This window comes from Mesocricetus auratus, unplaced genomic scaffold, assembly GCF_017639785.1.
Source record: "Mesocricetus auratus isolate SY011 unplaced genomic scaffold, BCM_Maur_2.0 Super-Scaffold_100007, whole genome shotgun sequence".
In the NCBI taxonomy this organism is placed as follows: Eukaryota; Metazoa; Chordata; class Mammalia; order Rodentia; family Cricetidae; genus Mesocricetus; species Mesocricetus auratus.
In genome coordinates, this window is record NW_024429191.1 from 65947942 (window position 1) to 65975307 (window position 27366).

The following is a 27366-nucleotide window of genomic DNA, read 5'->3' on the forward strand; positions in this document are numbered from 1 at the left end:
AGCCTACAGTCTGGGTTGGGGGAGTGTTTTCTATGGTTTAGCTGCTATTCCAGAGGGGTGCCACACGAGGGCCCCCGACCTTGGCTTGAGACTGCTTGTCTTGCTGAGTCCAGGGAACAGGGGCTGCCTCTCCCCAACACTCTTACCTCTAGGGATCTAGGTGCCCCACATACAGGTAGGCATCTGGGTGGGGCACTTCCTATGTCCTTGTTCCCAAAAGCCATTTCTCATAGCTAAAATAAATAACTAAATAAGCAAATAAATAAGCAAACAAAACCTAAGGCTAGACTGAAGATGAACTTCCAAGCAATTGAGGGAAAATCCAGCCCAACAGGTCACGTCTTGTGGTTTACCCTGCTGGCCTGAGAAGGCTGGATGTCCCCCAAATGTGGTCTGCTAGCCTGGGAAGGCTGGGTTGTCCCCAATATGATGTCTACATGGCGAAGCTGACGTGATCTTTCAGGTTATTTCTGCCTCTGTCTCTTCTCTCTTTTTCTGTTTTGAGCCTTTCATTTCTTTGTTTTACCCCAAGCCCCATCTTTTCCAGCTCTGCCCTTCTCTCCGGCTAGGTCTCTGTCACATTGTTCTGTCTCCATCAGCCTTGCCTGACAGGCGAGGACTGCCCCGCTCCCTTTCCTCTGGACCCTGGCAGATGAGGGGGTGTGGAATCAAGGGATGAAGAGGACACATTGGGGGCGGGGGGTGTTGTCTAAGAACCTGCTCTTCCCTGTCCCGACCCTGCCAGCCGGTCCAGCCCACCAGTCCAGCGCCATCGCCATGGAAACCAGCAGCTGACTTCCTATTGGTGGGCAGGAGGGGAGGAGGAGGGGGAAGGGAGGGCTGATGATTTTTTTCCCCTGCTCCCCCCACCCCACTCTGAAGCTCAGCCCTCCTTCGTGCCCACCATCTCATTTGGGAGCTCTGGGACCATGAGGGACCCCCGCAGTCCCTCGAGCTGAGACTAGCTGGGGCAGAGACTATGAGGCAAGCAGCTCATCGACCCAGGCCTCCTTAGGACCGCCCAGCCACCCAGCAAGCAAGTGAGCAGCGGCAGCCGAAAGAAAAGCTGGAGATAAAGGACCACAGTGGACCACTGGGCATCACCCCCGGCAACTCCTGAGGACCCCATCCAGGCTGAGGGGTCATGATGGATAGCCAGACTCACAGACACTGACAGACAGACACCATTGCGGATACACAGGGCTTTACAACACTGAGATAGGACCAGCGACAGCATCACACACTGCCATAGCCCTGCAATACAGACACCCCCCACCCCACGCAGGAACAACTGGTAACTCTAAAACAGGCACAGACAGGGACACACAGCACCACCCTCCTCAACACACACAAGTGGGGTTACCCATCCTCCAAACACATATAAGACATCACTGACCTGCAGGGACAGACCTGGATACACATACCTTCAGCCAGGCTCTGCTGGTAGTAGCCTCTGGACCCTCCCTCCCTCCACAAGGGACACCCTTGCTTCTCTACATACTCCCTCTCACACACGGAACCATGAGCAAACATACCTGACATACCCTCCCAGCTCCAGTCTGGCAACCCCGATACCTTCTGAAGCCTCCTTCGTGGGTGGGAAGAGCTCAGCTAATCTCTCTCTGATGGAGCCTCGGTGGAGCCAAGCGCTTACGGGGAGGAGGGTCTAGCCTGGCATGACCCTTGTCAGTCTCCCCACTTGGCTGGGTGATGTCCCCAGGTCCAGGTTCTGGGTCCCCTTGCCGAAACCATGGAGCAACTGACAACCCTTCCACAGCTTGGAGACCCTGGAGCTATGGAGCCGTGGGCACTGCCTGCCTGGCCATGCTGGACTCAGGGCCGGGGGTGCGAACCTGAAGATGCAGCTCCAAGCGTTGCTGGTACTCCGACAGCTCCGCAGGTTAGAGGACTGACGTCTGAAGAGAGTTCTGAGCCTGAGGGAGCCCATAGTCCTGGGCCTGTTGGGAATACTGACCCTGAAGAAACGGCCGCTGGGCTGCCTAAGCTGGGACAGCAAGCAGAGAGCCGTGGGTACAGCTGCCCCCGACCAGAAGATGAGGAGGCACAGGTCTGTAAGGTAAGGGAGGCTGAGAAGGGCTGTAAGATTAGCCAGCCAGAACCTGTAGCCCCACTGCCCACATTTCTTGTCTGGGCCTGACTCCGTCTGTGAGTCTGTCTATGTGATTATCTGTCCTCCCTTCACTGGGCAGGAATCTCAGTGGCTTCATTCTCTCTGTGCCCCTGCCCTCAGTGTGTCTGCATGCTTCTCTGATTATGTTAGGTGTCCTCCTGCATGAATCTGTCTGGTTTGGGGGGCCTTGGGTATGTTGGGGTGTGGAGGTGGGCTCGGTGCTGGGTTGAGCCAAGGAAGACCTTGATGTGGGTGGGAGTAAGTGATCTACTGTGGAGGAAACAGGACTTTTGGGGAGGGCAGGGGACTCCATGGACCCAGGATGTCTAGAGGGACAGGGAAGGGATTTGGTCTGGCGTTACCCAGGAAGTGGGCAGAATGGTAAGGATGGAGGAGCAGCAGGAAATGCCCCCAGAATGGTGTATGGTGGTGCATGCCGGGCTGCCACTGAAGGCATGAGCACTGGGCACCCCTTCTCCTTAGGTCCTGGTAGTACCCCTCTCTAAAGGCCTGGGTCATGAGAGGGAACCTTCTTAACGCCTTGGACTGTAGAGGGAAGACATTTTTCATGTGGATGATCCTGGCAAGTTTGAGCAGGTTTCTGAGGCACTGTACTGGTCCTTCCCCCATGCCAGGCCAAGTGGAACGTGGGCTTCGGGGTCAGGTCCAATCTGGAGCTGCTGAGGGCCCTCGGGGAGCTGCAGCAGCGCTGTACCATCCTTAAGGAGGAAAACCAGATGCTGGTGAGGCCTGGAGAGTGGGGTCTCCCTCAGCACCCTGATCACCCCATAAACATCTCTTCCAGGAGGGAGGTACCCAAGGGAGACATAATCATGCACCCCACACCCTGAAGACCCTTGCTTAAGCACTGCCAAGGGTCTCGCTGTGTGCCCGGGCTCTAACTTAGGGTCTGGGGAGTAGAAATGGGGCTGTGGGGTGCTTCCTACACAGTCCAATTCTGGCTGACCCCTTGTCAGAGAAAAAGCAGCTTCCCAGAGACTGAGGAGAAGGTGCGGAGGCTAAAGAGGAAGAACGCGGAGCTGGCGGTCATTGCCAAGCGCCTGGAGGAGAGGGCCCAGAAGCTGCAGGAAACGAACATGAGGGTGGTGAGGACAGACTGCTGGGTGGAGGCTTGGGTGACTTGGGAGGAGAACCAAGGCTAGGCCACAGGAAGTGGGCTTGAGAGTCATAGACTTACTATCCAGAAAGCAAGAGTCCAGGGGCTGTGTAAGGCCAAATGCTGGCCTGGAGGAGGTTGGAGGTGTCTGGAGCTATCAGGGGGAAAGGGTCGGTGGGGAGGCTCCTGAACAGTCAGGAAGCAATATTACGGATTAACATGTGCTGGAGCTGTTTGCAGCCTCCTGCTGAGCTCATCTGGGGTGTGGAGCGGGAGTGGGGGCAGGGAGAAGTCCCATCATAGTGGCAGCCCTGAATTAGTGTCCTTTGGGGGTAAACTAAGATGTTGAGTTAACGCCTTCCGTCCTGCTTGGGGGACTGCCGGGATGCGAGAGGGTGCAGTTCCTCTGAGGCCCCAGACTGGGTTTCATCCTAATTCTCCCTCTGGGAGATGAGGAGTGGGGGGTGTGTGTGCCCCCAGTCCTCATATGACCACAGCCTTTACCCCTCCTCTGGTTAGGTGAGTGCCCCGGTGCCCCGACCTGGATCCAGTTTGGAGTTGTGTCGTAAGGCCCTCGCCCGCCAGCGAGCCCGGGACCTCAGTGAGACAGCCAGTGCACTGCTGGCCAAGGACAAACAGATTGCTGCCTTGCAGCGGGAGTGCAGGGAGCTGCAGGCCAGACTCGCTCTGGTGGGCAAGGTGTGAAGGGGACCTGGGCGTCTCTTCTTGCTCGACCCTACACAAGTACGTCTGCTTAGAGTGTGGGATGCGGACCAGATGTTAATGAGATGCAACTGAAACGGAGAGGTGGAGGCTGCTGGGGAGTAGGTTCCCCTGGCAACGGCCCAGGTGGGAGAGCCGAGAGGGCGACTGAACCGAAGGGGGTGGAGCCGTGAGTCTCAGAGGTGGACATTTTTGTGCTCCAGGCTTGAGGCTGTGTGCCAGTGGACCTGACTGTAGGAATCCACACATAGTTCACACAGGCATTTAGCACAGGGCAGGCACACTGCGAGCGCCCAGGGAACGAGCTGTGGTGAATGTCTGCCCACGAGCCAGGGAAGGCATGTGGCTGCATACTCATGCTTATATGACCAACCATATATGCATGGGAAATGCGCACTTTCCCGCGCAGCCGAACCAATCCAGTACCGTAGACAGCTGGAGATGATCAGGAGCCACGCAGGGGTTGGGACTGACTCGGCTCCTGGTCGCCCCACCCCAGGAAGGTCCCCAGTGGCTGCATGTGCGGGACTTCGACCGATTGCTGCGGGAGTCCCAACGGGAGGTGCTGCGGCTGCAAAGGCAGATCGCCCTGCGCAACCAGCGGGAGCCGCTCCGGTCAGCCCGGCCCCCGGGTCCCACTGCCCTTTCCAGAGTAGGGGCGCCGGCCCCCGGGGCCCCGGGAGAGGTGAGCGCCTGCGTAAGGGCAGGTGTGTGAGTGTAATCAGATGCGGGGTCGGGGCAATCCGGGGATCACCCCCTGTACGATGCTCAGAGTGACATGCACGCTCTCCCAGGGTGTAGGGAGCTTTCCTGACCAGGGAGCCGGGACTTGTCCAAGACTCCCGCGCTCATACCTGTGCCGCGCTCTATCCTTGGGGGTTTCGGAGTTTCTCCCTCAGCAGGCCTGCACCCCACGGGGCCAGCCTGGCCGCCCCTGCCGTGTCTTTAGTGGTACGGCCCGGCCGCAAATCCCTCGTTGCCCTGGCAGCCGCCCGGGGCCCAGCCCGCGCCGCCTCCTCCCGCAGCTGCGGTAGAGCGGGGACGCCCCCTTCAGCGTCCACCCGGGGGCCAGACCTGGCCCGGGTTACCCTGGGGGGCGGTGAATACGACTCAGTTCCAGGTACGGGCGACCTTCATTGAGCTGGGACTAGGCAGCTCCAGGCCAGAGTGCCTGAACCCCCCCCCCCGCCCTTCCCCCACTTCCCCGGAATCTAGGGGCCTGGTTCCTCTTCCTTCATTCTAGGTGGGCAGCGTTTAGACTAGCCTCTTGGGAAGAAGCCTGGGAGGGAGGAGGGATCTGATAGTGACACAAACCTCGCTGGGTGGGGGTGCAGGAAGGGGTGGTGGTGCTTTGCTCAGACTCTGCCCCTCAGTCTGACTGATCCATGGAGGAAGATGCTCCTGCCATCAAGACCTGTCCTCCAAAGTTTGCAGGAATAAATGGGAAGCTGATGGGGGTGGTCTGGGCAGAGGTCTGGCTAGGTTTACACTACCATAGGCCAAGCTCAGACAGGATGATCCAGAACCCTAGCCCTAGGAACACCACACATATATCTCTGGGGATCCAAGCAGCCTCCTAATTCTCTGCTAGTCACTGAAGGACGTCCAGGACAGTTATTGAGTGCAGAGCAGGGCGGCTGCTGAGAGCTAAAAAGGGAAAGCTTTGGCCTGGATAAAGGACCCATCTCCCAGGGCACACGTGGGTCCTGGGATCTCAAAGCACTATGGCTCACAGATACAGGGGTGCAACCTTTATCCTTCTGTGTCAGCTGGAGATATTGGGAGGGGTGGGCAGATAGCACCCCTCCTCACCCATAGGCCATTGCTGACCTGGTCATGAAGTGAGATCTTCCCATGGGTAGGGTAGGCTGGGGGCAGGCTGCTCCGGGGCCCTGTTCTCTGGTACCATCTCCTTGCTCCTGGGTATTTGCAGGCCGTACTCCAGGATGATGTGGACAGCCCACAGGTAGTCCTAGGGGAACCAGAGAAACAGCGGAGGGTACAGCAGCTGGTAAGTCCTAGACTGAGGGCTGGAGGCAGCCTACCACATGGGCAGCTCTACCTTTCCCCATGAGAAGCTGTCCATTCTGACCTCCACAGGAGTCCGAGCTCTGCAAGAAGCGAAAGAAATGTGAGAGCTTAGAGCAGGAAGCCCGGAAAAAGCAGAGGCGATGTGAGGAACTGGTGAGCTCTTAAGGCCGCCCAAGAGCCAGCTCCCTTCTTTCTCCCAGGCCAGCCAGATGGTGGTGGGCTCCCTCGCTCCCCTGGCATCTTCCCATCCTCAGGAACACCAGTTTCCATTTGTTCTTAAGCTTTCGTTTCCTGGTCACAGCAGGGTTCCATGGGAGGCCTGGCCTGGGAGGGCTGGGTCCTTCATGTGAGAGTGGTGCTCAGAGCTTGTCTGACCTCACCCCACAGGAGCTACAGCTAAGAGCAGCCCAGCACGAGAATGCCCGCCTGGTGGAAGAGAACTCCCGGCTCAGTGGGAGAGCCACAGAGAAGGAGCAGGTTTCTGCCACGTCCCCAGAGAGAGCTGTGCCCCCAGCGAGGCCTGAAGGCCTCCTCTTGGGGTGTGGTTTGAAGGGAGCTGTCCCCCTTTGGCATGTTGCAGGTGGGACAAAGCTCACACACACTCCTCCCTGTCAATGCCCTGTCTCCAGGTGGAGTGGGAGAATGCGGAGCTGAAGGGACAGCTCCTGGGAGTGAAGCAGGAGAGGGACTCAGCCCTTCAAAGAAGCCAGGGCCTGCAAAGCAAGCTGGAGAGCCTGGAGCAGGTGCTGAAGGTGAGAGGCTCATGTAGGCGGCCTGAGGAGAAGGCGGGGAAGCTGGATGTGGAGTGGCAGGGCCTGAGGGAGTGCTGGTGCTGGTGCTACCAGACCTTTGTCACTTCCAGCCTTGGTTTTCTTTTTAGCGGAGGGTGCCTGCAGCAGGTGGTAGTTGAGGTTCCGGTCTCTGGCCTTGACCCACAGTCTTGTGTTTCAGCATATGCGGGAGGTGGCCCAGCGGCGGCAGCAGCTGCAGGTGGAGCATGACCAGGCGAGGCTCAGCCTGCAGGAGAAGCAGGAGGAGGTCCGGAGGCTGCAGCAGGTGGGAGCAGGAGCAAGAGGGGGGGAGGAGCATTGGGCGGCCGAACCCCAGCTTTGCCACTCATTCATCCAACAAGCGTATGTGGTTTACCCACTACTGTACGCTAAGCACCGGGGAGATTGCAGGAAAGAAAGTATGACTTCCTGACCGGTCAAGCGACCGACCAGACAATCCTGAGTCTGAGACCAGTGTAGTGCGACCCTGTCTCAGAAAGCAAAAGGTAGGAAAGTAAGATTGATTCTATGCAAGAGAATGACATGATACAACTCATAATTTCCAAAGGCCGGAGGCTGTCCTGGAATTCGCTCTGTAGACCAGGCTGGCCTTGAACTCACAGAGATTCACCTGCCTCTGCATCCCAAGTGCTGGGATTAAAGTCATGCACCACCATCCCCCTGTTTGTTTTTGTTTTTGTTTTTGAGACATCTTACTGCATTACTCTGGCTGGTTAGAATGTTCTATGTAAATCAGCATAGCCTCAAATTTACAAAGACCTCTTGGGGCTGTCCTTGGAATGCTGGGATTAAAGGTGGGCACTACCCTGCTCGACCCTAAGCTAACTGTCTTATACAGCCCAGGGCCACCTGCCTAGGGCAGGTGCTGTCCACAGTGGGCTGGGCCTCCTACATCAATCATTAAGCAAAAATGCCCCTCACAGACATGAGACCACGAGATCTGATCAAGGCAATCCTTCAGTTGAGAGTCTCTCTTTCCAAGTGACTCTTGGTTGTGTCAAGTTGACGAAAACTAACCAGGACAGAGCAACAGCTCTGGGAGACGGGGCACCTTGAGTTTCAAGTTCTGTTTGGAAATTTGAGGGGTTTGGTAAAACATTCAAATGGACACGTGCCAGACAATTGCTCATGAGTCTGGAGCTGTGAGGTAGCTTGCCTTAGAGGTACTTGGGGTCATCAATGCCCCGAAGATTGCAGAGAGGCCTGTGTCCAGGGGCACCTTGACATTCCAAGGTACAGAAGGCAGGGGGCAGAGAAAAGGCTCAGAAAGAGCCATAGATGGGTAGGATAATAAGATTCATCTAGAAGAAGGGTAGACGTCCCAGAGAGAAACCGCACCTGGTCCCACCTCTTCTTGTCCCTTCTGCCTTCCTGTTTAAGGCATAGCTCAGGGTGGGGGTCTGAAGGAAACCCTTTGGTCTCTGGCTCCCCAGACCCCTCTTTTCCTCCCTGCTCTTTGTCCCCGCTGTCTTTCCAGCCCCTCCTTCTTTTCCTCTGTCACATACCTTTATTCTGCACCCTGGTTCTGCTGTGCAACCTCCCTTCCAGCATTTGCCTCTTCCTGTTTGTAGGCGCAGGCGGAAGCCAAGAGGGAACATGAAGGAGCTGTGCAGTTGCTGGAGGTAGGGGCCTCGACCTGTACAGGAGACAGTGGAAGGAGGGACCTTAAATGTGGCCTATTTTTTAGGCTGGGTTACACAGGGGCGGGGCTCCTGAGTCTTTGCGGCAGTGGTCCCCCAGTGCCACCCATCTCAGAGGCTGCTTTTACCTTGAGATGTCCTTTATATTCTTTTTCCGCTCAAGGCACTGATGGGTGGCGTCCATCCTCATCCCCTCCCCCTGGGTTATTGACCAACAGAGCTAAATGCTCTAACCCCTGTGCTTTTCTTCCCCACCAGTCTACGTTGGATTCCATGCAGGTACAGTCTACTTATGCCTTCTATCTCCTGGGTGTCCGCTCCCCAACCCGCTCACATCTCTTCCCTCAGGGACCAACTCTGATTTCCCACAGAGGGGCCATCACTGATGGCAGACCTGGGACTCCACAGATATCTGGACAACTTACAGGACACATGGGCTATCCCCTCCTCCCGAACCTGCATCTGAGCTTGGCAGACCCAGGGCCTTCACTCCTGTTGTCTTAGACCATGAGGAAGTTCATCACCCATTGACTCACGTTCCTTATGACATTGTCAGTGGAGAGCCCGTAGTCTAGAAACTTGCCTGGTAATTGAGAAAAGGTCATGAGAACTGGCTCATTCTCTCCAAAGCCATCCCTAGCCTGCCATGGAACCTCTTATCCCCGTCTCTGAGGACAGGGCCACTGCCTGTGGGAGAATAACTAGTGGCCAGAGCTAAGAAAATTCTGAGTTGTTGGTGGGCTGAGGAAGTCCCTATCCTATAAAGTATTCTGAGGCGAGAGTGGCGCTGGCCTGGGTCCGGTGCCATAGGTTGGTGCCCAGGCGCGCTGGCCTGGGTCCGGTGCCATAGGTTGGTGCCCAGGCTGGTGGGGGGGCGCAGTGTGTAAACTAAAGTCCATTGTGGGGCTGTGTGGAGCTGGCTAGGGCTGCACAGCTCCACCATGGGTCTTCTTGTAGGCCCGGGTTCGAGAGCTGGAGGGCCAGTGCCGCAGCCAGACTGAGCGCTTCAGCCTTCTGGCACAGGAGCTCCAGGCCTTCCGACTGCACCCAGGCCCCCTGGATCTGCTTACTTCTGCCCTGGGCTGTAGTGCCCTTGGGGATCACCCACCACCCCACTGCTGCTGCTCTGCCCCTCAGCCCTGCCAGGGATCTGGCCCCAAAGGTAAGGTGTCCCCTAATGACGATGGTCTGGAATCCTCAGATCTGGAACTTTTGTATAGTGCAAGGTGTTCAAGATTACAGGCAGCCAGTCATCCAAAGTCACAGAGCAAGTTAAAGACACAACTCATTAAAGTCAAGACCTCAGGCCGCTGTTCTGCCTCTAACTGAGAGTCAGGCCCTAGCGGTCAGTATCAGGGTCTTAGGAAGAGTTGAGAATTAAAGGTCAGTCACATCTGGTGGTCCCAACTCTATTCTCTTACCTGCCAATTGAAGTTAGCATGTTGCTTAACCTCTCCAAGTGTCAATTTCCTAAGCCAGAAAATCTTAATGCATTTCATCAAATGCTCGGAGGATTCTTATAAATATGAATCACAATGAGTTTCTCCCCAAATATTTCCCTTATTGTTAAGAAATCTGGGTAGAAAGGCCAGCCGCCCATATACAAGAAGCTCCTCCTATCTCCCCAGTCCCTTCAGACCACAGATCCCAAGCCCACTTGGCATCTTCTCTTTAGACCTTGACCTCCCGCCAGGCTCCCCAGGACGCTGTACCCCCAAATCTTCTGAGCCTGCTCTTGCTACCCTTGCTGGGGTCCCCCGAAGGACGGCTAAGAAGGTGGAGTCTCTTTCCAACTCTTCTCGCTCGGAGTCCGTCCATAACAGCCCCAAGTCATGTCCCACACCAGAGGTGAGTTCTGGGCCGGGGACTCGGGTGTTGGCTTAGGGGAGGGGCAGAGGTGGAAGGAGTTAGGTGACTATTGATCCCAAGCTGGGACATAGAAGGCCTGTGAATTCCTCGTGTGGCCAGGAGCTGAAGTGGAGCCTGCTCTCCAGGGCTCGCCTGCCAGCTGCATCTCTCTGGGGTCCAGGGAGGCCCTAGAGTCTTGAGCAGGATGGAGGAGACGGTTTGGCGCCTGATCGGCATAATGAGTCTGTTCATAGGAACAGCGGCAGTGGAAGCAGTTGCTTGTGTGTAAAGAGCACAGGTTCCTGGATTCCGATCCCAGCCTTGTCTTAGGGAAGTCACTCACGATGTCTCTAAGCTTTGGTTTCCTTATCTGTTTGCCCGGGGGTTACACACAGGCCTTATAAAATTGCTGTGAGGGTTATGTCTCAGCGAGGGGCATGCAGGAGATGCCCAACCTGTGGCAGCTGTAGTCACTACTAACTTTACTCGCAGTTCTTCCGATCACCTTGTCCCTCTTTCTACCTGTGAACCCTGCCAAGTGGAGGTGGCAGGCCAGGAGCAAACCAATCACCATCACAAAGCGATACAACCCAGCTCTGGGCCTCTGCTGCCCCCTGCTGGGATATACTGATGGTGCTGGCTTTGGGCTGGCCTCAGTGGATCTGAAGCGCTGAGTTCCAGTAGGGTTGAAGCGGGAGGTTCAGGCACAGTGCTAAAACGGAGGAGTCTCCAGACCCTCCTCCTCCTTGCGTCCACCTCTTTACAACTAAGATGCTTCACTGAGCTTCTACCTTCGGGAGCCAGACTGTCACTGATGCCTGCTGCCCTCTGACCTGGTTGTCAGTCAGGTTGGGGAATACTGTCTTATTTCTTGGGTTGGAGCCAGGACTCAGGGAAGGGTCCAAGTTGTCCTCACACCCCCAAATTAGGACATCTGTGTGCATCGCAGACCTTCTGTCTCAAGTGTGGTTTGGAAAATGCCAGGCCTTGTTGCCACTGGCCTTGCAGGGTGTGTCTCCTGTTCCCTTCTCAAAGCCCCAGCTACTCCTGCCTACAGTGTCTTTAGCTTTGGACCTTGGACCACAGACCCTGAGAGGAACCTACTTTCTTCCTGACCCAGGTGGACACAGCCAGTGAGGTGGAGGAGTTGGAGGTAGACAGTGTCTCCCTGCTTCCAGCAGCTCCAGAGGGCAACTCAGGAGGAGCCAGGGTCCAGGTCTTCCTAGCGCGCTATAGGTGGGTCCCACTCTGCCACCCTCAGCATTGGCATACACAGAGGACAGGTGTGGAGACCCCTGGACATAGTGGAGGGTGGTACAAGGGTCTTGGCTGAACACTGATTATAGCAGGGTTGAGCCAAGGTGGGTACCATGAGTGCTCTACTTGGCTACCATAGTAACCGCATCTCCAGAACGACTTGAGGTGTGACCTCAAGAAGCTAAGTATGGATGTGAGATGCCAGCCACTGTGTTCTTCCTCCTCTGCTACTCTGCCAACAGCTACAACCCTCTTGAGGGTCCCAATGAGAATCCGGAGGCTGAGCTCCCACTGACAGCTGGCGAGTATATTTACATCTATGGTGACATGGATGAGGATGGCTTTTTTGAAGGTAGGAGAGTAGCAGGGATCACCCTGTCCATTCTCCAGCCTTTTACTGTTCCCAAAGACCTAGGTCCTTCCAGTCCTGTTCCTTAGCACGCTTCGTCCACCCCAGCACACTCAGCTAAGGGGTGCTCTGAGATTTGGGACAGCCAGCAGGGAAAGAAAAAGTGACTGGCCTGGAGAAGGTCAGGGTCTAACAAGTCCAGATGCTAGAAAGAATGTCACAGGATACTTTGGCTAGACTCATTTTTGTGATAATAGAGAATGACACTATTTGCAGTTAGGCATCTGTCTGTATTGGGTGCTGGACTCCAGTCAGATATGAGGAGGAGGAGGTCTTCATGTTCATATCCTGCAGTCTGAGCAGGTGGTAGGTAGGTACCAGGGCCAGGGCAGGATTGAGCTTCAGGGAGGTTGTCTAGGTCCTGAAGGGAGTCACAGGGCGCAGCATGCAGCAGACACATGTGTCACCGACACTAGGCCAGCTGGTAGATCCTGGAGAAGGAGTGTGTGGCCGCAGGAGCCTCCTTCGGCGTGCTCCTGGCTGGTGCTCTGAGCCGCATCCTTTGACAGTGGGGAGGGGTCTTGGAGCATGGTGAAGACCACAGCTGTGTCTAGAGGTTTAGGGAATGGATCAGATTGAGTGAACGTCAAGAGCTTTGGCGCCTGCCTGGTTCCTTTCCTGGAACCCCATAGCAGCTTCTGGAAATGTTGGTATCTGCCATTGTATCCCAAACAGCTAAACTCCACTTAAGGGTACACGCTGAAGAGCTAGACTAGTGACTTCCAGGAGGGTGGCACTTAATTTGTGTCTTCATTTGTTTGCTTGCTTTGATATTTGTTGTTACTGGGGTTTGCACCTAGAATCTTGTGTGTGCAGGTGCTTTAGCACTGAGTATAAACCTAGCCCTCTTTTTGTTTTTTGATACAGGGTCTCACTACTGTTTCCAGACTGACTTGAACTTGTTTTTTTGTTTGCTCGTTTGCTTTTGTTTTTGTTTTTTGAGACAGGGTTTTTCTGTGACTTTGGAGGCTGTCCTGGAACTAGCTCTTGTAGACCAGGCTGGTCTCAAACTCACAGAGATCCGCCTGCTTCTGCCTCCCAATTGCTGGGATTAAAGGTGTGCGCCACCACTGCCCAGCTTTGAACTTAGTTTGTATGCACGCTGGCCTTGAACTCTTAATCCTCCTGACTCAGCCTCCTAAGTAGCTGAGATTTCAGGCCTGTGCCACCAGACCTGGCTGTTATGTGTTTTAATGAGAACAAATGTTAGGAATTATATACATATATTATACATATTTATGTATTATAAATATATATACACATACAAATTGTAACTTTGTAATTGTGTGTATGTGCCTGCCTGCATGTCTGTACATGCATGGAGGAGAACAGATCCCCTGGAGCTGGAGTTCCAGGTGGCTGTGAGCCAGCACGTGGGTGTTGGGAACCAAACCTGGGTCTTCTGCAAGAGCAGCCAGCAGAATGCAGCAAGGGTTCTAACCACTGAACCACCTCTCCAAGTCCACACTAGCAGTTTTTTAAAGGGGATAGTAAAAGCACAAACAAACATTTTACGCTAGTTTACTAGACTTTAAATTACACAGTCTCCAGGAGATTGAGATAGGATGTTTGTTGGTTGTGAGACAGAGGCTCACTGGGTAGCCCAGGCTTGCCTAGAATTCACTATGTGGACCAGGCTGGCCTCCGACTCACTTTCTGTGACCACACCACTCCAATGTCTGCATCTGCAGTCACATTGCCTCCTCTTCTCTGTTGTCCTGTGTCTTTTATAAGGATACTTGCTGTTAAATTAGGGCCCATGCAGATAATATTGGAACAAATTATTTACTTATATCTACTTATGGGGAATCCCTGTTTTTTCAAGTATCCTTTTTTTCTAATATAAGCAGAAAAGAGAAGAGGGAAAGGGGCTGGGGCATCCCCCTGGCACCCCGAAGTTCAGCTTACTCTGTGTTCCAACTTTGTCACAAAGAGAACCTACAAGCGGTGGTGGCACACGCCTTTAATCCCAGCACTCGGGAGGCAGAGGCAGGCGGATCTCTGTGAGTTTGAGGCTGGGCTGGACCGACAGCCTCGAAAACAATACAGAGAAACCCTGTCTCGTAAAAACCAAAAAAAAAGAGAGAGAGAGAGAGAGAACCTACAGCCGCCCACTGCCTATTCCCCGAGAGTTGCTTCTTCTTTTATATGCCATGTGTGTACCCCACAAGTTGATTAAGTGGGTGACAAATGTTTTTTAACTCATCATGTCTTCAGGACTGATGCCCATAACAAAGGCACACTGGTCACTGCCTGGATTGATGCCAGCTGTGCTCCTGGATAGATGTTTGGAGCTCCTGCCCCTTTCTAGGTCCCCCAAGTGCTCTTCCCTGTCACTTCTTTGATGGGTTTCTCCCTACCCCTGTGGATATGTCTTTTCACAAAGAGCAGCTGAGGGGCTCCACAGCCTCTCTTCTTCAGGCCTGTGTAAAATTTACTACAGTTGAACGGTTTCCTCCCTCCCTCCCTTCTGATGCGGGATCTCCTGTAGCCCAAGCTGGCCTCCGATGCATTCCAATAGCTCAGGGCAGCCTTGGACTCCTAATCCTCTTGCTTTCACTTCTCATATACTGTCTTAGAGACTTGTACCCAGATCTTAAAATATATACATACTGATTTATTCTTGGACAATTAATACATACATGCAATACTCTTTGGCCACACCCTTTCCTCCTCCTGTCCCCACCAATCCCCACTTCCGTCTTCCAAGTCTCTATCTCACTTTCGTGTCTTTTTCTTTTCACTTTGTGGCCCACTGTGTTTAGCCAGGGCCACTCACGTTGGCATGGGTGTGACCCTATCCACCAGCATATGAGTAACTCACCAGTGGCTACACCACTGGAGACAGGGGCTTCCTATCCTCCAGCATCCATCTGTGACCCAAGAAATTTAATGCTTCTGTGTGTGCGTGTGTATGAGTACGCGGGCGTGCTCAACCTGCAGGGGCTGGAAGATGACAGCAGAGTCTCTGGAGCTGATGTGTGTTCTGGGAACTGAATGCGAGTCCTCTGCAAGAGCAGGAAAGTGCTCTTAACTGATAAGTCACCCTTATGCTTGGGATAAATTCTCACTGTGTAATCCAGGCTTGCCCCAACTTCCTGCTTGCCTGTCTCTGACCTGCTGAGAGCCAAGATTGCATATACCAGCATCCCCATATTTTTAGTGCGAATGTTTCTAAATATGTAGAACACGTCAAGAGGGGTTAGGGGTGTGTCTCATTTGGTAGTGCACCTGCCAACCAAGTGCATAGTCTTGGGTTCAACCCCCATCACTGTGTAAAACCGTAGGTGGTGCACATTTGTTATCCTAGCATTTGTGAGCTGGAGGGAGAGGGATCAGAAGCTCAGGATCATCATTGGCTACACAGTGAGTTCAAGGCCAACCCGTGCAACATGAAATCACAACAGAGAAAGTGAAACAGAGAATCGAAGGCCAATGTCTACATGCCTAGATTTTACCCTGCCATGTTTGCTTGATCCGTATATAGGTGGGGGAAAGAAAACCATTTTAAAATGGAGCCGGGCGGTGGTAGCGCACACCTTTAATCCCAGCACTTGGGAGGCAGAGGCAGCCGGATCTCTGTGAGTTCGAGGCCAGGCTGGACCGACAGCCTCCAAAACAATACAGAGAAACCCTGTCTTGTAAAACCAAAAAAAAAAAAAAAATGGATTGTGGACATCATGGCATTTCCCCTAGAAATACTGCAATATTCATTGTTTTAGAATGTGGGTGTTCCTATAGGTTCTTGTGGCACCAGCATCACCTGGGAGCTGGTTAGAAATACTGTCTGTCACTCAATATGTCCCAGAGTGGACTGATTAAAAACCTGCATTAAAAAAAAAATCTGTGGGTGATTCTGATGCACATTAAGATTTAAGAGGCACTGTCCTGTATGACAAAAAACCCCGTTATTAAACCCGATGGTAGTTCTCTAATTAAAATCTTGACTGCCCTTTTGTCTTAAAATCACCAACAGGTAAAGGTTGACTGGAACTAGGTGCTTATGAGGTAGCCACTGAGAAAAATGCGTTGCCGGATAAGCTTTTCTTTACATCTCTGTCCTCTTCCTTTCCCCCATCTTTCCTGTCCTCCTTCTGCTAGGGGAGCTCATGGATGGCCGCAGGGGCCTGGTCCCTTCCAATTTTGTAGAGCGTGTGTCTGATGATGACCTCTTGACCTCCCTCCCTCGGGAGCTGGCTGATCTATCGCACAGCTCGGGTCCTGAACTCAGTTTCCTGAGTGGAGGCGGGGGTGGCTGCAGTAGTGGGGGCCAGAGCAGCGGGGGACGTAGCCAGCCCAGACCAGAGGAGGAGGCTACAGGAGATGAACTCAGTCTGAGCCCCCCACCCGAGGGACTGGGAGAGTCTCTGGCTGTGCCTTACCCCCGACGTCTCACGGTCCTCAAGCAGTTAGCCCGCAGTGTGGTGATGGCCTGGGAGTTACCTCCTGAGAGAGTAGATCTACGTGGCTTCCATATCTTTGTCAACGGGGAACTTCGTCAGGTCTTGGGGCCCGGGGTGCCCCCCAAGGCTGTGCTTGAAAATATGGACCTGCAGGCTGGGCCCCTCCATGTGTCTGTCCAGGCCCTAACCAGCCGGGGCAGCTCAGATCCTCTGCGCTGTTGCCTGGCTGTGGGGGCCCGGGCTGGGGTGGTACCCAGCCAGCTACGGATCCATCGGTTGACAGCCACATCTGCTGAGATCACCTGGGTACCAGGGAACAGCAACTTGGCCCATGCCATCTACCTCAATGGAGAAGAATGTGCACCCGCTCGCCCCAGCACCTACTGGGCAACCTTTGGTCACCTGCGGCCTGGCACGCTCTACCAGGCCCGAGTGGAGGCTCAGATCCCATCTCAGGGGCCTTGGGAACCAGGCTGGGAGAGACCAGAGCAGCGAGCCGCCACCTTGCAGTTCACCACACTTCCAGCAGGTGTGTAGGTGTGGACAACGATGTCTCCCAAACCGAGGAGGGCCCTGCCCGAGGGCTCATGGCAGGGAGACTGACTTTGTTTACACGCTCCCTTCTCTGTTTTCCGTGTGCTCCATGTCTCCCAGGTCTACCGGATGCCCCACTGGATGTACAGGTTGAACCAGGGCCCTCTCCTGGGATCTTGATGATCAGTTGGCTCCCTGTCACCATTGATGCTGCTGGTACCTCCAATGGTGTCCGGGTCACAGGCTACACCATCTACGCCGATGGACAGAAGGTATGGCTTGGCGACTCCAGCTACTTAAAGCCATCTGGCAGCATGTGGGCCCTTCCTTGCCATGCTTAGTTAGAAGCCTGTCTTCCTGGCCTGGCAGAGATGCTCAGCCCCTGGCTTTGGGGCACTGCGTAGTAAACTGGTTAAGAGCATGAGTCTTGGCAGCCCATGGAGAATTGAATTGCTTCTACTCTGAAGCCATGTGGTCAAGAAGACTTAAGAAGAGTGCTTGGAAAAATGCCGGCAGGATGCCAGCCGCCAGTCATCCTGACCTCACACTTGGCTATCTTAGCCTCTCTTCCCTGTCTTCTCTCTTCCCTATAGATTATGGAGGTGGCTTCCCCCACAGCAGGCAGTGTGCTGGTGGAGGTGTCCCAGCTACAGCTGCTGCAGGCCTGCCGCGAGGTGACTGTGCGCACTATGTCACCCCATGGCGAGTCCACTGACTCCATCCCAGCCCCTGTTGCCCCAGCCCTGGCTCCTGCCTGCCACTCAGCCAGGATGTCCTGTCTCTCACCGCGACCAAGCCCAGAGGTCCGAGCACCCCTTGCTTCAGTCTCCCCAGGGCTTGGGGATCCCAGTTTTCCCCTCCGGCATCCTGCCCCCCATGGAACTCAAGATCCCCCCACAAGCCTTCCCATGGAGACGTCTAAAGGATCCCAGGAGGAGCCTCCAGTCCCTTGCTCTCAGGTGCTTTGTCTGTGTGGTGGGAGCAGGCTCAAGTTGAAGGAAGGGTTAGAGTTTGGGCTCATCCTCAGTGCCATCTATTCCAGGAAGAGTCTGGGGCAGCTGTGCCAGGCATCTCAGAGGAGAAGAGGGCTATTGAGCCAGCCCTGGGCTGGGAAGGCCCTGGCCCTGTGGCTTCCTCCCTGGCTAAGCAGGAAGTAGAGTGGACTTCAGGAGAGGCTGGCCCTGTACCTTGCTCCACCCAAGGAGAGCCAGCCCAGAAAGCGCCGAGTACTGAGACCTGCCATGGAGGAGATGTGGGCTCGGGACTCAAACTCAGAGCTGAGGTAGGGGTGGGAGACACGCTGTGTAGAATCTACACTTCACCAGCCCCCTGTGCTCATCTTCTGCTCAACACCTTTGCGTTGTGTCTGTCTCTCTCTTTCTCGTGTGTGTGTGCCCGTGTGCACACGCATGTGTGCATGTGTGTATGTGTGTGCGTGCGCGTGTGTGTGTGCATGAGTGCGTGCATGTGTGTATGTGCGTGTGTGTATGCGTGCGTGCATGTGTGTGTGCATGAGTGCGTGTACGTGAGCGCACGTGAGTGCGTGAATGTGTGTATGTGCGTGCGTGCGTGTGTGTGTGTGTGTGTGTGTGTGTGTGAGTGTGTGTGTGCGTGTGTGTGTGTGTCCTGTTTGACTCTCTCCCTTACCTTCCACCACTACCATTGTGCTTTCTGGCCATGGCTCTCTCCTCCTCTGTTAAGGGGTCCTTCCTGATTCTGTCTGGGGTTGACCCCTCCTGTCTTTCTTTCTTCCCTCTCCTCTTTTAATTTGACATTCCTGTTTTGAGACAGGGGCTCATTGTGTGGCCCAGCCTGGTCTGAACTCACTCTGAAGCTTAGGTGGGCCATCATCCTCCTGCCTTACCCTTCAGAACACTGAGATCCAGACATAAGCACCTGTCTTGCCTTTGCTAGAAAGAAGATGTGGCAGAGCTTGGAGTTCGCCTGGTGAATTCCCTTGTAGATCATGGCCGCAACTCAGACCTATCAGACATCCAGGAGGAAGAGGAAGAGGAGGAAGATGAGGAAGAGGACCTGGGTTCCAGGCCTTGTTCCCCCCAGAAGCAGGTTGCTGGCAACAGCATCAGGGAGAATGGAGCCAAGGTAATGGGGTGGGGAGGAGCTGCTGGACCCAAGACCTGAGGCTCCAAGGGCCTCCACTCCCATGGCGGCTGCTCCAGCAAGTCTAGGTGTGTGGTCTGAGTCCCATCCTAAGAAATGGATGTGAAGGGGCTCGGGGCTTTGGCCCTGCTGGGCAGAGGGGGGACACTTTCTACACTTCCCCTCAGTCTCCCAGATATAGCTCCCTAGCCCTGGGAAGCCTTCTCAGAGCTTTCTGCTAGGAGGCTTGGGGGAGGGGATGGAGACTTCTCTATCTGACCATCCCGGTTTGCTCCCTCAGGCTCCTGTCCGACAGGGACCAATGTTATCATCCTCAGTTCAGCCCAGACACGTGTGTAACTTTGGTCCAGCCATTGTCCCTCTGGTTCTTTCTTCTTGGCAGGAAGCTGAGGGAGGGCTGGGTGTGTGGCCCCAATCCCATGTCCTCATCTGAGGGCAAAGGTCCCAGACCTACCTCTTTGTCTTCCTCGTGGACTTCTCGCTGCTCTCTTCTCCTCACTCCCAGCCCCAGCCTGACCCCCTTTGTGAGACTGACAGCGATGAGGAGATCTTGGAGCAGATCTTGGAGCTCCCTGTCCAGCTCTGCAGCAAGAAGCTGTTCAGCATCCCTGAGGAGGAAGAAGAGGAGGAGGAGGAGGAAGAGGAAGGGCAGGAGCAATCAGAGCCTGCCAGCTCTTCCCAAGACCCTAGCCAGCCTGAACTTGCGTTGCTAGGGCTGGACTGTGACAGCAGTCAGTCCCAGGGACCTAGCCTGTGCCCTTTGTCTGCTGAGCCCTCTGGGGCCAGGGAGCACCCGGAGGATGTGCTGGGAGTATCTGGTGGAAACAGTCGGAGGAGAGGCGGTGGCTCCCCTGAGAAGCCCCCAAACCGCAAGCGGCCTCAGGATCCCCGAGAACATTGCAGCCGGCTTCTTGGCAATGGCGGGCCCCAGATCATTGCACGGCCAGGCCCCCCACGGGAGAGGGGCAGCCTCCCTGTGATCGAGGGCATCAGGGTTGGACAGGAGGCTGGTGGGAGAGGGCGGCCGGGTCTTTCTCGGAGGTGTCCCCGTGGCCCTGCTCCAGAATCCAGCTTGGTCAGCTGCCTCTCTCCAAAGTGTTTGGAGATCAGCATCGAGTATGATTCTGAGGATGAGCTGGAGGCGGGCAGCGGGGGTATCGGCATCACCAGCTCCTGCTACCCCACAGATGGGGAGCCCTGGGGCACAGCAGCTGTAGGAAGGTCCAGGGGACCTCTGAAGGTCAATTCAGGGCCCAACCCCTACCTGCGCCTCCCAGCCTGGGAGAAAGGGGAGCCAGAGCGGAGAGGCCGCAGCGCGACTGGCAGAACCAAGGAGCCACCCTCCCGGGTCTGTGCCCACTTCCTGCTTTGGGTGGCCCCCTCTGCCTGCTGCTGCCGCCTGGTGGCTCTGCTTGCTGCCCACCAGCCAATCCCATTCCACGCTGCCACCTCCATCAGCAGAGGTGGGGCCGGGCCTCTGGGCTCCCTCACCTATCTCCCCCCCACCTACATTCCACTGCTTTCTGCTTCTGCTGAACGGAACTGGGATGCACAATATTCTGTTATTATTGGCCGCCACATGCCACCTTGGGCAGGGTGGCCCTTTCCTCTGACTAGCTAGTTCTATCTTCAGGACACTTGACTGTGATGCCATATCCAGAGAGTCACCAGCCCCGATGCTGATGGGAGACTGTCCTCTCACATTCTCCTTGGCCACCTCCTTGCACTCATCTATTGGGGAGCCAGGGCCTCCTGCCCGCCCCCCGCCCTCCGCCCCCCACATGGGGATGTCCGGTGCTCAGTGAGGCTGGGCCAGGTCCCTGGAGAGGAATGCTGTGCTCCTTTCTGTTCTGCTGTGTTGCTTACGCTGACGCCCGGGGCCAGAGCCAGGGAACGCGGGCCACCACGGGGATGGTGGGTCACTTCTGCCATCTGTTGCCCTCTCTTTGCAGGCAGTAGAAACTGGGGAGTCCAGAGGACAGGACAACTCTGGGCGTAGAGGACCCCAGAGGAGAGGGGCCCGGGTGCCTAGGCCTGCTACCACTGAGTTGGGTGAGCACTTAATAGCAGCTGGGCCAGATCCAAGGGAACTTTTCTCCACCTTGGACGGAGCTCACTGAGTCACTGCTCTGTCCCCAACCTTCCACAGCCCCATCAAGGAGCCCACCAGAAGCACCAGCTCACCAGAGCCTACCTGTGAGGGTCTTTGTGGCTCTGTTTGACTATGACCCTGTCTCAATGTCACCCAACCCTGACGCTGGAGAAGAGGAACTACCCTTCCGGGAGGGCCAGATCCTCAAGGTGACCAACTCACCCTCTGGGCCCACAGCTCTAGTCTCCAGCCATCGTCTTGCCCTGTCTTAACTCCTCTTGCATAGAACTGGGGGAGGGTCAGAGGACATAGCTTCTAGATCTGGACCATGGGATTCTGACCCTGCTTCTTCTGCTTCCTCCCGTGTAGCTTTGAGTAGGTTGTAGAACCTCCCTGGGCCTCAGTTTCCTCTCTGGCAGAATGGGAATGGTCCTTGTCACCTCACAGGGTAGCTTGTAGAGTGAATGATTCTTCCTGCCACACGGCTTGCACGGTGGGACTATCTGCTTGTTAATATTAGCATTTTCATTATTCCTGCAAGCATCGACAGGAAGCTTTTTGCTTTCCTCTGGGGCTGGAGAGATTCAGTCACAGATACTTTGCAGGAAAGACCATATAGACAGCAGGTAGGGGGGCGGGGTACAGAAGAGGCAACTTAATTCCTCTTAGTTTCGAGTTTTTCCTGTTTCCCCCTCCTGTCCAGTCTTCAGAAGAGAGAATTCTTCTGCAGTTTCCAGCGGGGTGCTCCCAGGACTCAGGGCCAGGGTGAAAGGAATAAGCAGAACTAGTGTTGAGACAACCGCTCTTTGCTTCCAGGTGTTTGGAGACAAAGACTCTGATGGCTTCTACCGGGGTGAAAGTGGAGGCCGCACAGGCTACATCCCCTGCAACATGGTGACTGAGGTGGCGGTGGACAGTCCAGCAGGGAGACAACAGCTGCTCCAGTGGGGTTTCTTGCCCCCAGATGTTCTCACTGAGGGCTCCGGTATGAGCCGCTGCTGTCCCTCACCCATCGCCACCCACCCTTGGCTTTAACCCAGCCCCATCCTAAGAAATTTGTATGTCTGGGTGCTCCCGGTGCCTCGTTTGTCCTGGGTGTAGTAGGGTCACTCAAGCCTGGCAGCCACCCCTGCCCCCACCCTTCTGCAGCTGGCCCCAGGGTATGGCCCGTTGAAGAGATTGCAAAGACATAACTTAAGTCCTGAGGGCCAACTTCGCTCTTATTGCAAATAGAGGTGCAGGCCCTTAAACGAGCTCACTACGAAATGCAAAACATAAAATAAAAAGGAAGGAGGCTGAGAAAGCTCAGGGCTAGGGGCATGGCTTAGAGCACTTGCTTATTGTACTTGGTCCTGCATTTGGTTCCCAGCGCTACAAAAAAAAAAAAAAAAAAACAGCAAACCCTGGGAAAAATCTATAGAACGGCCTATTCTCCGACTCTTGCCTCAGTTTCTCTCTTAGATCTATCTGTCTTCCTCCATCAGGGAATGGTCCCTCTGTATATTCCTCAGTCCATATGACTGGGCCTCCCCCCAAGCCTCGCCGGTCTAAGAAAGGTAAGACATCCTGTGGTTTCTGTGACCGCTTGTGTGGATTGGTGGTGGGGTGGCAGTGTGTGACTCTCTGAAGAGACACCTGTAGGATTTTGGGCAGATAAAGGGATCATGGCCGACTCCCATCCACATCTATCACTTCCAATGGGGTCTTTGCTCTGTCTGTAAGTTCTGTGCACACCAAAGCGTGTTGCTTACTGGCTCTGGGTCTCTGTTCAGTACTGAGCCAAAGGTCTGTTCTGGTATTCTTGCTGAGTCCTTCGTGGGAGGGTGAGCATCCTCTCTGCCCTCCACCCCAACCCCAGCCTGTGACAAAGAGGGACAGGCAGGCAGGACTCAGAGACATATTCTTTCCACAGCAGAGCTGGAAGACCCACAGCCCTGTCCAGGTGAGGAAAACCATCTCTGGGCAAGGGTGTCTGGGGAAAGGGCTGGCATGGGGAGGCCCCGCTTGTCAGGAGTGGTGGGGAATTTGGTGTGGTGGCCATGGGGCTTCAGTATAGAGGACAGTATATGGAGGGGTTCAGGAGCAGCTTCTTCCTTCCTCCTCTCTACAGGTCCTCCTAAGCTGGTCCATGCTGCTGTCCTGAAAACCTCCCGACCTATGGTGGCTGCGTTTGACTACAACCCCCGGGAGAACTCCCCCAATATGGACGTGGAGGTGAGGACCTTCATACCCAGTGATGGGGGATGGGGTGACAAGGCCTTCCCAGGTCTGACCTCTGCTTCTTGCTCCCTCCACAGGCAGAGCTGCCCTTCAGGGCAGGAGATGTCATTACTGTGTTTGGAAATATGGATGACGATGGTTTCTACTATGTAAGACCCCGGTGGGGGGAAGGAAGGTGTATTATACTTGGCTTTGACAGCTGGGCAGACATACAGGCAGGAGAGTCTGATGGAAGGCTGGAGGAATGAACTGGGTTCCTTGCGGAGATGCTGGCCTCAGGCTGCTCCCCAGGGTTTCAGGGTCAAGGGGACAGGGCTGGGGCCCTCTCAGTCTCAATCTCATCAGCATCTCCTCCTCAGGGGGAGCTGAATGGACAAAGGGGCCTGGTTCCATCCAACTTCCTGGAGGGCCCTGGGCCTGAGGCAGGTGGCCTAGAGTCTGGGACATCCCAAGCTGAGAGTCAGGTCAGTGAGGAGCGGGCTTACCAACTCAGCATTTTACCTACCCTGCGGGTGTTCTAGAACTGGGACGTTATGTTGGGAGAGTCTCAGAGGCCGAGTCTATGACACAGAGGAACACTGTATGTCCCAGCAGAGAGGGTTCCACTAGGCCACTCTTACCTAGTGTATGCCCCTGCTGGCAGAGACCCTGACTCCCAGGCCATCTGACCCAACTGATGCTACTCAGGGACCAATGCAAGTGAGGAACCTCATGGGAAAGGGCCCCTGCTACTAGCCAATCATTAGGATTCTCCTACCCTGCTATGTCCTCCTGTCTCCAAGGTGACTTTTGAATCCAGTTGGCCTGCAAGGCCTCCGTTTTCTGGGTTCTCTTTAAGTGCCTCTCCTTGGGATGGGTGGGATACAGTTACGTATCCAGACTCAGATAGCAGGAAGGGCACCAAGAGACCAAGTTCCAGCCAGAAACCCCACACAGCAGCCACAAGCACAAAGGCTATGTCAAGCAGCAGCCACCAGCTGCCCGGGCCACTTGGTGACTGACGGAGAGTATGCAGGTCTGTTGGTAACCCATCTCCTCTCTTTGTTCCCTGTTCTCAGAGAACGAGGAGGAGAAGAGTCCAGTGCTAGATGGACATAGATATTTGTAGAGAGAGCAACATGTAAGTGGGGGACTGTCACTCGTGTCTCATGTAACCTCCATTCCCCACCTTACCGTGATTAGACTTTGTCTCAAATGGAGTTGACTTGGCTTTTCTACTTCCTTCAAGGAATGGGGGAGGGAGATCTTGCCATGAGCCAGATGTGGGTGAGGGACCTCCACTCTTCCTGCCTTGCCTTTACCCTGGGCAGTGCCAGCTAGTTGTCATAGGATAACATGTCATCTTCATATATGACATTGTACCTTAGCTGATGCCTCAAATCTGTAACATGCAACTTATGGAACATTATGTGACATTCATGTTACGACTCAGTGGTATTATGATACTGTATGGCTGTGGTATTATAATATTATGATTATTATTGGTGACAAGGAGGTGACACAGTAATGTCACCAGTAATAATAGTCTTCCCACCCTAGTCCTCTGTGATGTGAACCGTTACAATATCAGACAAATGCTTTTATCCCTGTAGCTTATGTTTCTCTCCTTAGAGAGTAAAAGGAACGCCTTGAATAGTTGAAATCAACAGGCATGTTCAGCTATTCCTTGGGGCTCAGGGAACCCCTCATTTTGTTTCCTCAGCCACCTCTCCCTCCTGGGAAAGGCTTGGACTTCCCAGTGGCCATGAACCTTGGCGGTGAACATATTGACTTCTAGGCCTGGGCAGAGACTCCTCTGTGGTTGTCCTTTTTTCCTCTGCCAACTCACCCAGGGCCACAGTGGTGGCAGCAGGGTCACAGTGGTGGCCACAGGGCCATAGTGGTGGCAGCAGTGATAGGTTTGTTTATGCTCCCAGGCCCTGGCCTCTGGTCTGGCCTCTGTGGTTGGTTTTGCTCCCAGGCCCTGGCCTCTGTGGTTGGTTTGGCCAGGAGATTGCCAGACTCTTGGCAGCAGTGGGGGCTGGAGGGAGAGGTGACAGGAAATGCAGTTTGGCAAGAGTTGACATGACTGTGGGCAGGTCCAGGTGAGGTTCAGTTGGGAGTAGCTTCCTGGAAATTACCATGTTTGCCCAATTCCCCACCCTTAGGTCATCAAAAAGCTCTGCCTGGTGGGCTTGAGACAGGAGGAGCAGGGAGGAGGGATGGCAAGAAGGTGCTCAGGGAGGAGTGTCTGAGAGTCCCTCAGCGGCCATTCAGGGTAGAGTGTCAGTCTCTCTTTCCATGAGTGCCATGACTCCCTCAGACCTCTGGGGCATTGTGCTCACTGCCTTGATGGGGATGCTCCCTGTTTTTGTTTGTGAAGTGCTGCAGGTGCCGCCTCTAAGTGTCTTTGTCCTTGCTCTTCCTCCCTGGGCAGAGAGATGATGTGTGGGAAATGGAAGCCATCTTGGCACCTACAGTGAGGCCCCAGGAAGGGGAGGGACACACCCAGGACCAGTGACAGAGCAGAGCTCAAACTCTGTCCCATGGGACTTCCTTCCTTAAGCAGGGCTCTCATTTCACTTCCCTTCACCTCCATGCTGTGTGTGTGTGTGTGTGTGTGTGTGTGTGTGCATGTCTGTGTGTGTGTATGTCTGTGTGTGTGTGTCTGTGTGTATGAATGTCTCTGTGTGTGTGTCTGTGTGTATGTATGTCTCTGTGTGTATGTATGTCTGTGTGTGTATGTCTGTGTATGTGTGTGTGTGTGTGTGTGTGTGTGTGTGTGTGTTTGAGTGTGTCTGTGTGCCTGGGACAGCAGCAAGGTCTGTGACAGAAGAATGAAGGAGCAAAGGCGTTGCTGGGAGGGAGCCAGGCCTGGCCTTACCCTCTGTCTTATGTTCCAGGACCCTGGGAGTACCATCCAAAGGCCTCCAGTGCCCCCTGACTGGCACTATGGCCTCAGCTCTGGGAGTTCTTCCAGGACCAAACAGGGGGAGCCACAGGGCATAGCTGAGAAGAAGCAGGGTCTCCTCTCCAAAGGAAAGGAACTCCTCAAAAAGCTGGGCTCCAGAAAAGAGTGACTGTCATCGATTCTGCAGGTGGAAGTGGCCCCTATAAGCTCCAGATCAACTGGATGGCTGGACAGTGAAACCTAGCCAGTCCAGAACTCCTGTTCTCTGAGAAGACACTGGCACTCAGAGGGATCCAGGGGACTTGGCGAGGGTGGGGTTACATGCATCCTTAGTGAGGGTCCTCTAGATGGACTCTTCCAGGAGGGAACTGAGCCACAGAGTAAGTAACCAAGCACCAAGCCCCTTCAGATCAGGGCTGGACCCGTGCCTCTGGATTCCCAGTCGCCCCCACCCCCAACCTCCTCCTGGCTTCCTGTCATGCTCTGCTGGTCTTTTCTTGGCCTCCCCAGGTTCCCTGGGTGGAGACATGGGCCATTCTAATAATGGCTCTGGCTGTCTTCCCTCTGTCTTCCCTCCCCTGAAGGAACGTTTGCACTGGAGAGTCCCCTGGGGCGGGGGGCAGACCCATGTATATATGTACATACTCAGTGCCTCAGTCCAGCTCCTCCCATCTGCTTCACCACACAAGTCAGGGGAGGAGAAAGGCCATGCCAAAGCCTGCCTGACCCCGCCCATAGTGCTCCACCCCTCCCTGCCCAGGCCACCTGGCCTCTGTGTCATCCCGTTCCCCCAAACCCAGGGGACCAGGGGGCAGAAAGCAGGAGTTGGGTTTGCCTTATTTTGCTCATTGGATTCAACTTCTCTTTTGCATCATTTTCTTCCAGTTCCTGTTGGGGGCCAGGGGCTGAGGGAAAGGACAGATTTATGCAGCTATTTTCATACATCCCATGTTCAGAGTGGGTAGGGGTTTCTTTACCCTAACTCTAACCATCCCATCCTTCACCCCTTGTCTAGGCGAGTCTCTTTGCATGTTTCCTTTGCTGTGGTGGGAGATGTTTGATTGAACCCCCACCCCTACCCTGGTCTCCAGGGATGTGGGATGGTGGGGGCATTTGTTTAAAAAGACATTTTATTATAATAAAGTCTATTTTCACAAAA

At 54.6% G+C, this 27366-nt stretch overlaps 1 protein-coding gene across 7 annotated transcripts; it reads left to right on the forward strand.

Annotated features, from left to right (window-relative positions):
- Window positions 1-870: 870 nt before the first annotated feature.
- On the forward strand, window positions 871-27366 carry Tspoap1 (TSPO associated protein 1). Of its 7 annotated transcripts, XM_013117667.3 has the most exons (33): window positions 871-1040; window positions 1778-2077; window positions 2767-2874; window positions 3109-3237; window positions 3768-3947; window positions 4471-4656; window positions 5905-5982; window positions 6072-6155; window positions 6390-6479; window positions 6632-6754; window positions 6954-7058; window positions 8365-8415; window positions 8692-8712; window positions 9391-9595; window positions 10109-10281; window positions 11402-11517; window positions 11781-11890; window positions 16049-16879; window positions 17005-17156; window positions 17478-17843; window positions 17927-18166; window positions 18799-18987; window positions 19511-20353; window positions 20958-21057; window positions 21155-21306; window positions 21914-22082; window positions 22582-22653; window positions 23010-23039; window positions 23208-23311; window positions 23395-23466; window positions 23677-23781; window positions 24376-24437; window positions 26200-27366. In XM_013117667.3, exons 2-32 carry the CDS (start codon window positions 1796-1798, stop codon window positions 24403-24405), a joined length of 5496 nt encoding a protein of 1831 aa, XP_012973121.1. In that variant the 5' UTR covers window positions 871-1040; window positions 1778-1795; the 3' UTR covers window positions 24406-24437; window positions 26200-27366. The 7 variants fall into 7 exon arrangements, with proteins under 7 accessions (XP_012973121.1, XP_005075845.1, XP_021086157.1 ...); XM_005075788.4 differs by having other exon boundaries at window positions 871-2077; XM_021230498.2 differs by having other exon boundaries at window positions 871-2077; window positions 23013-23039.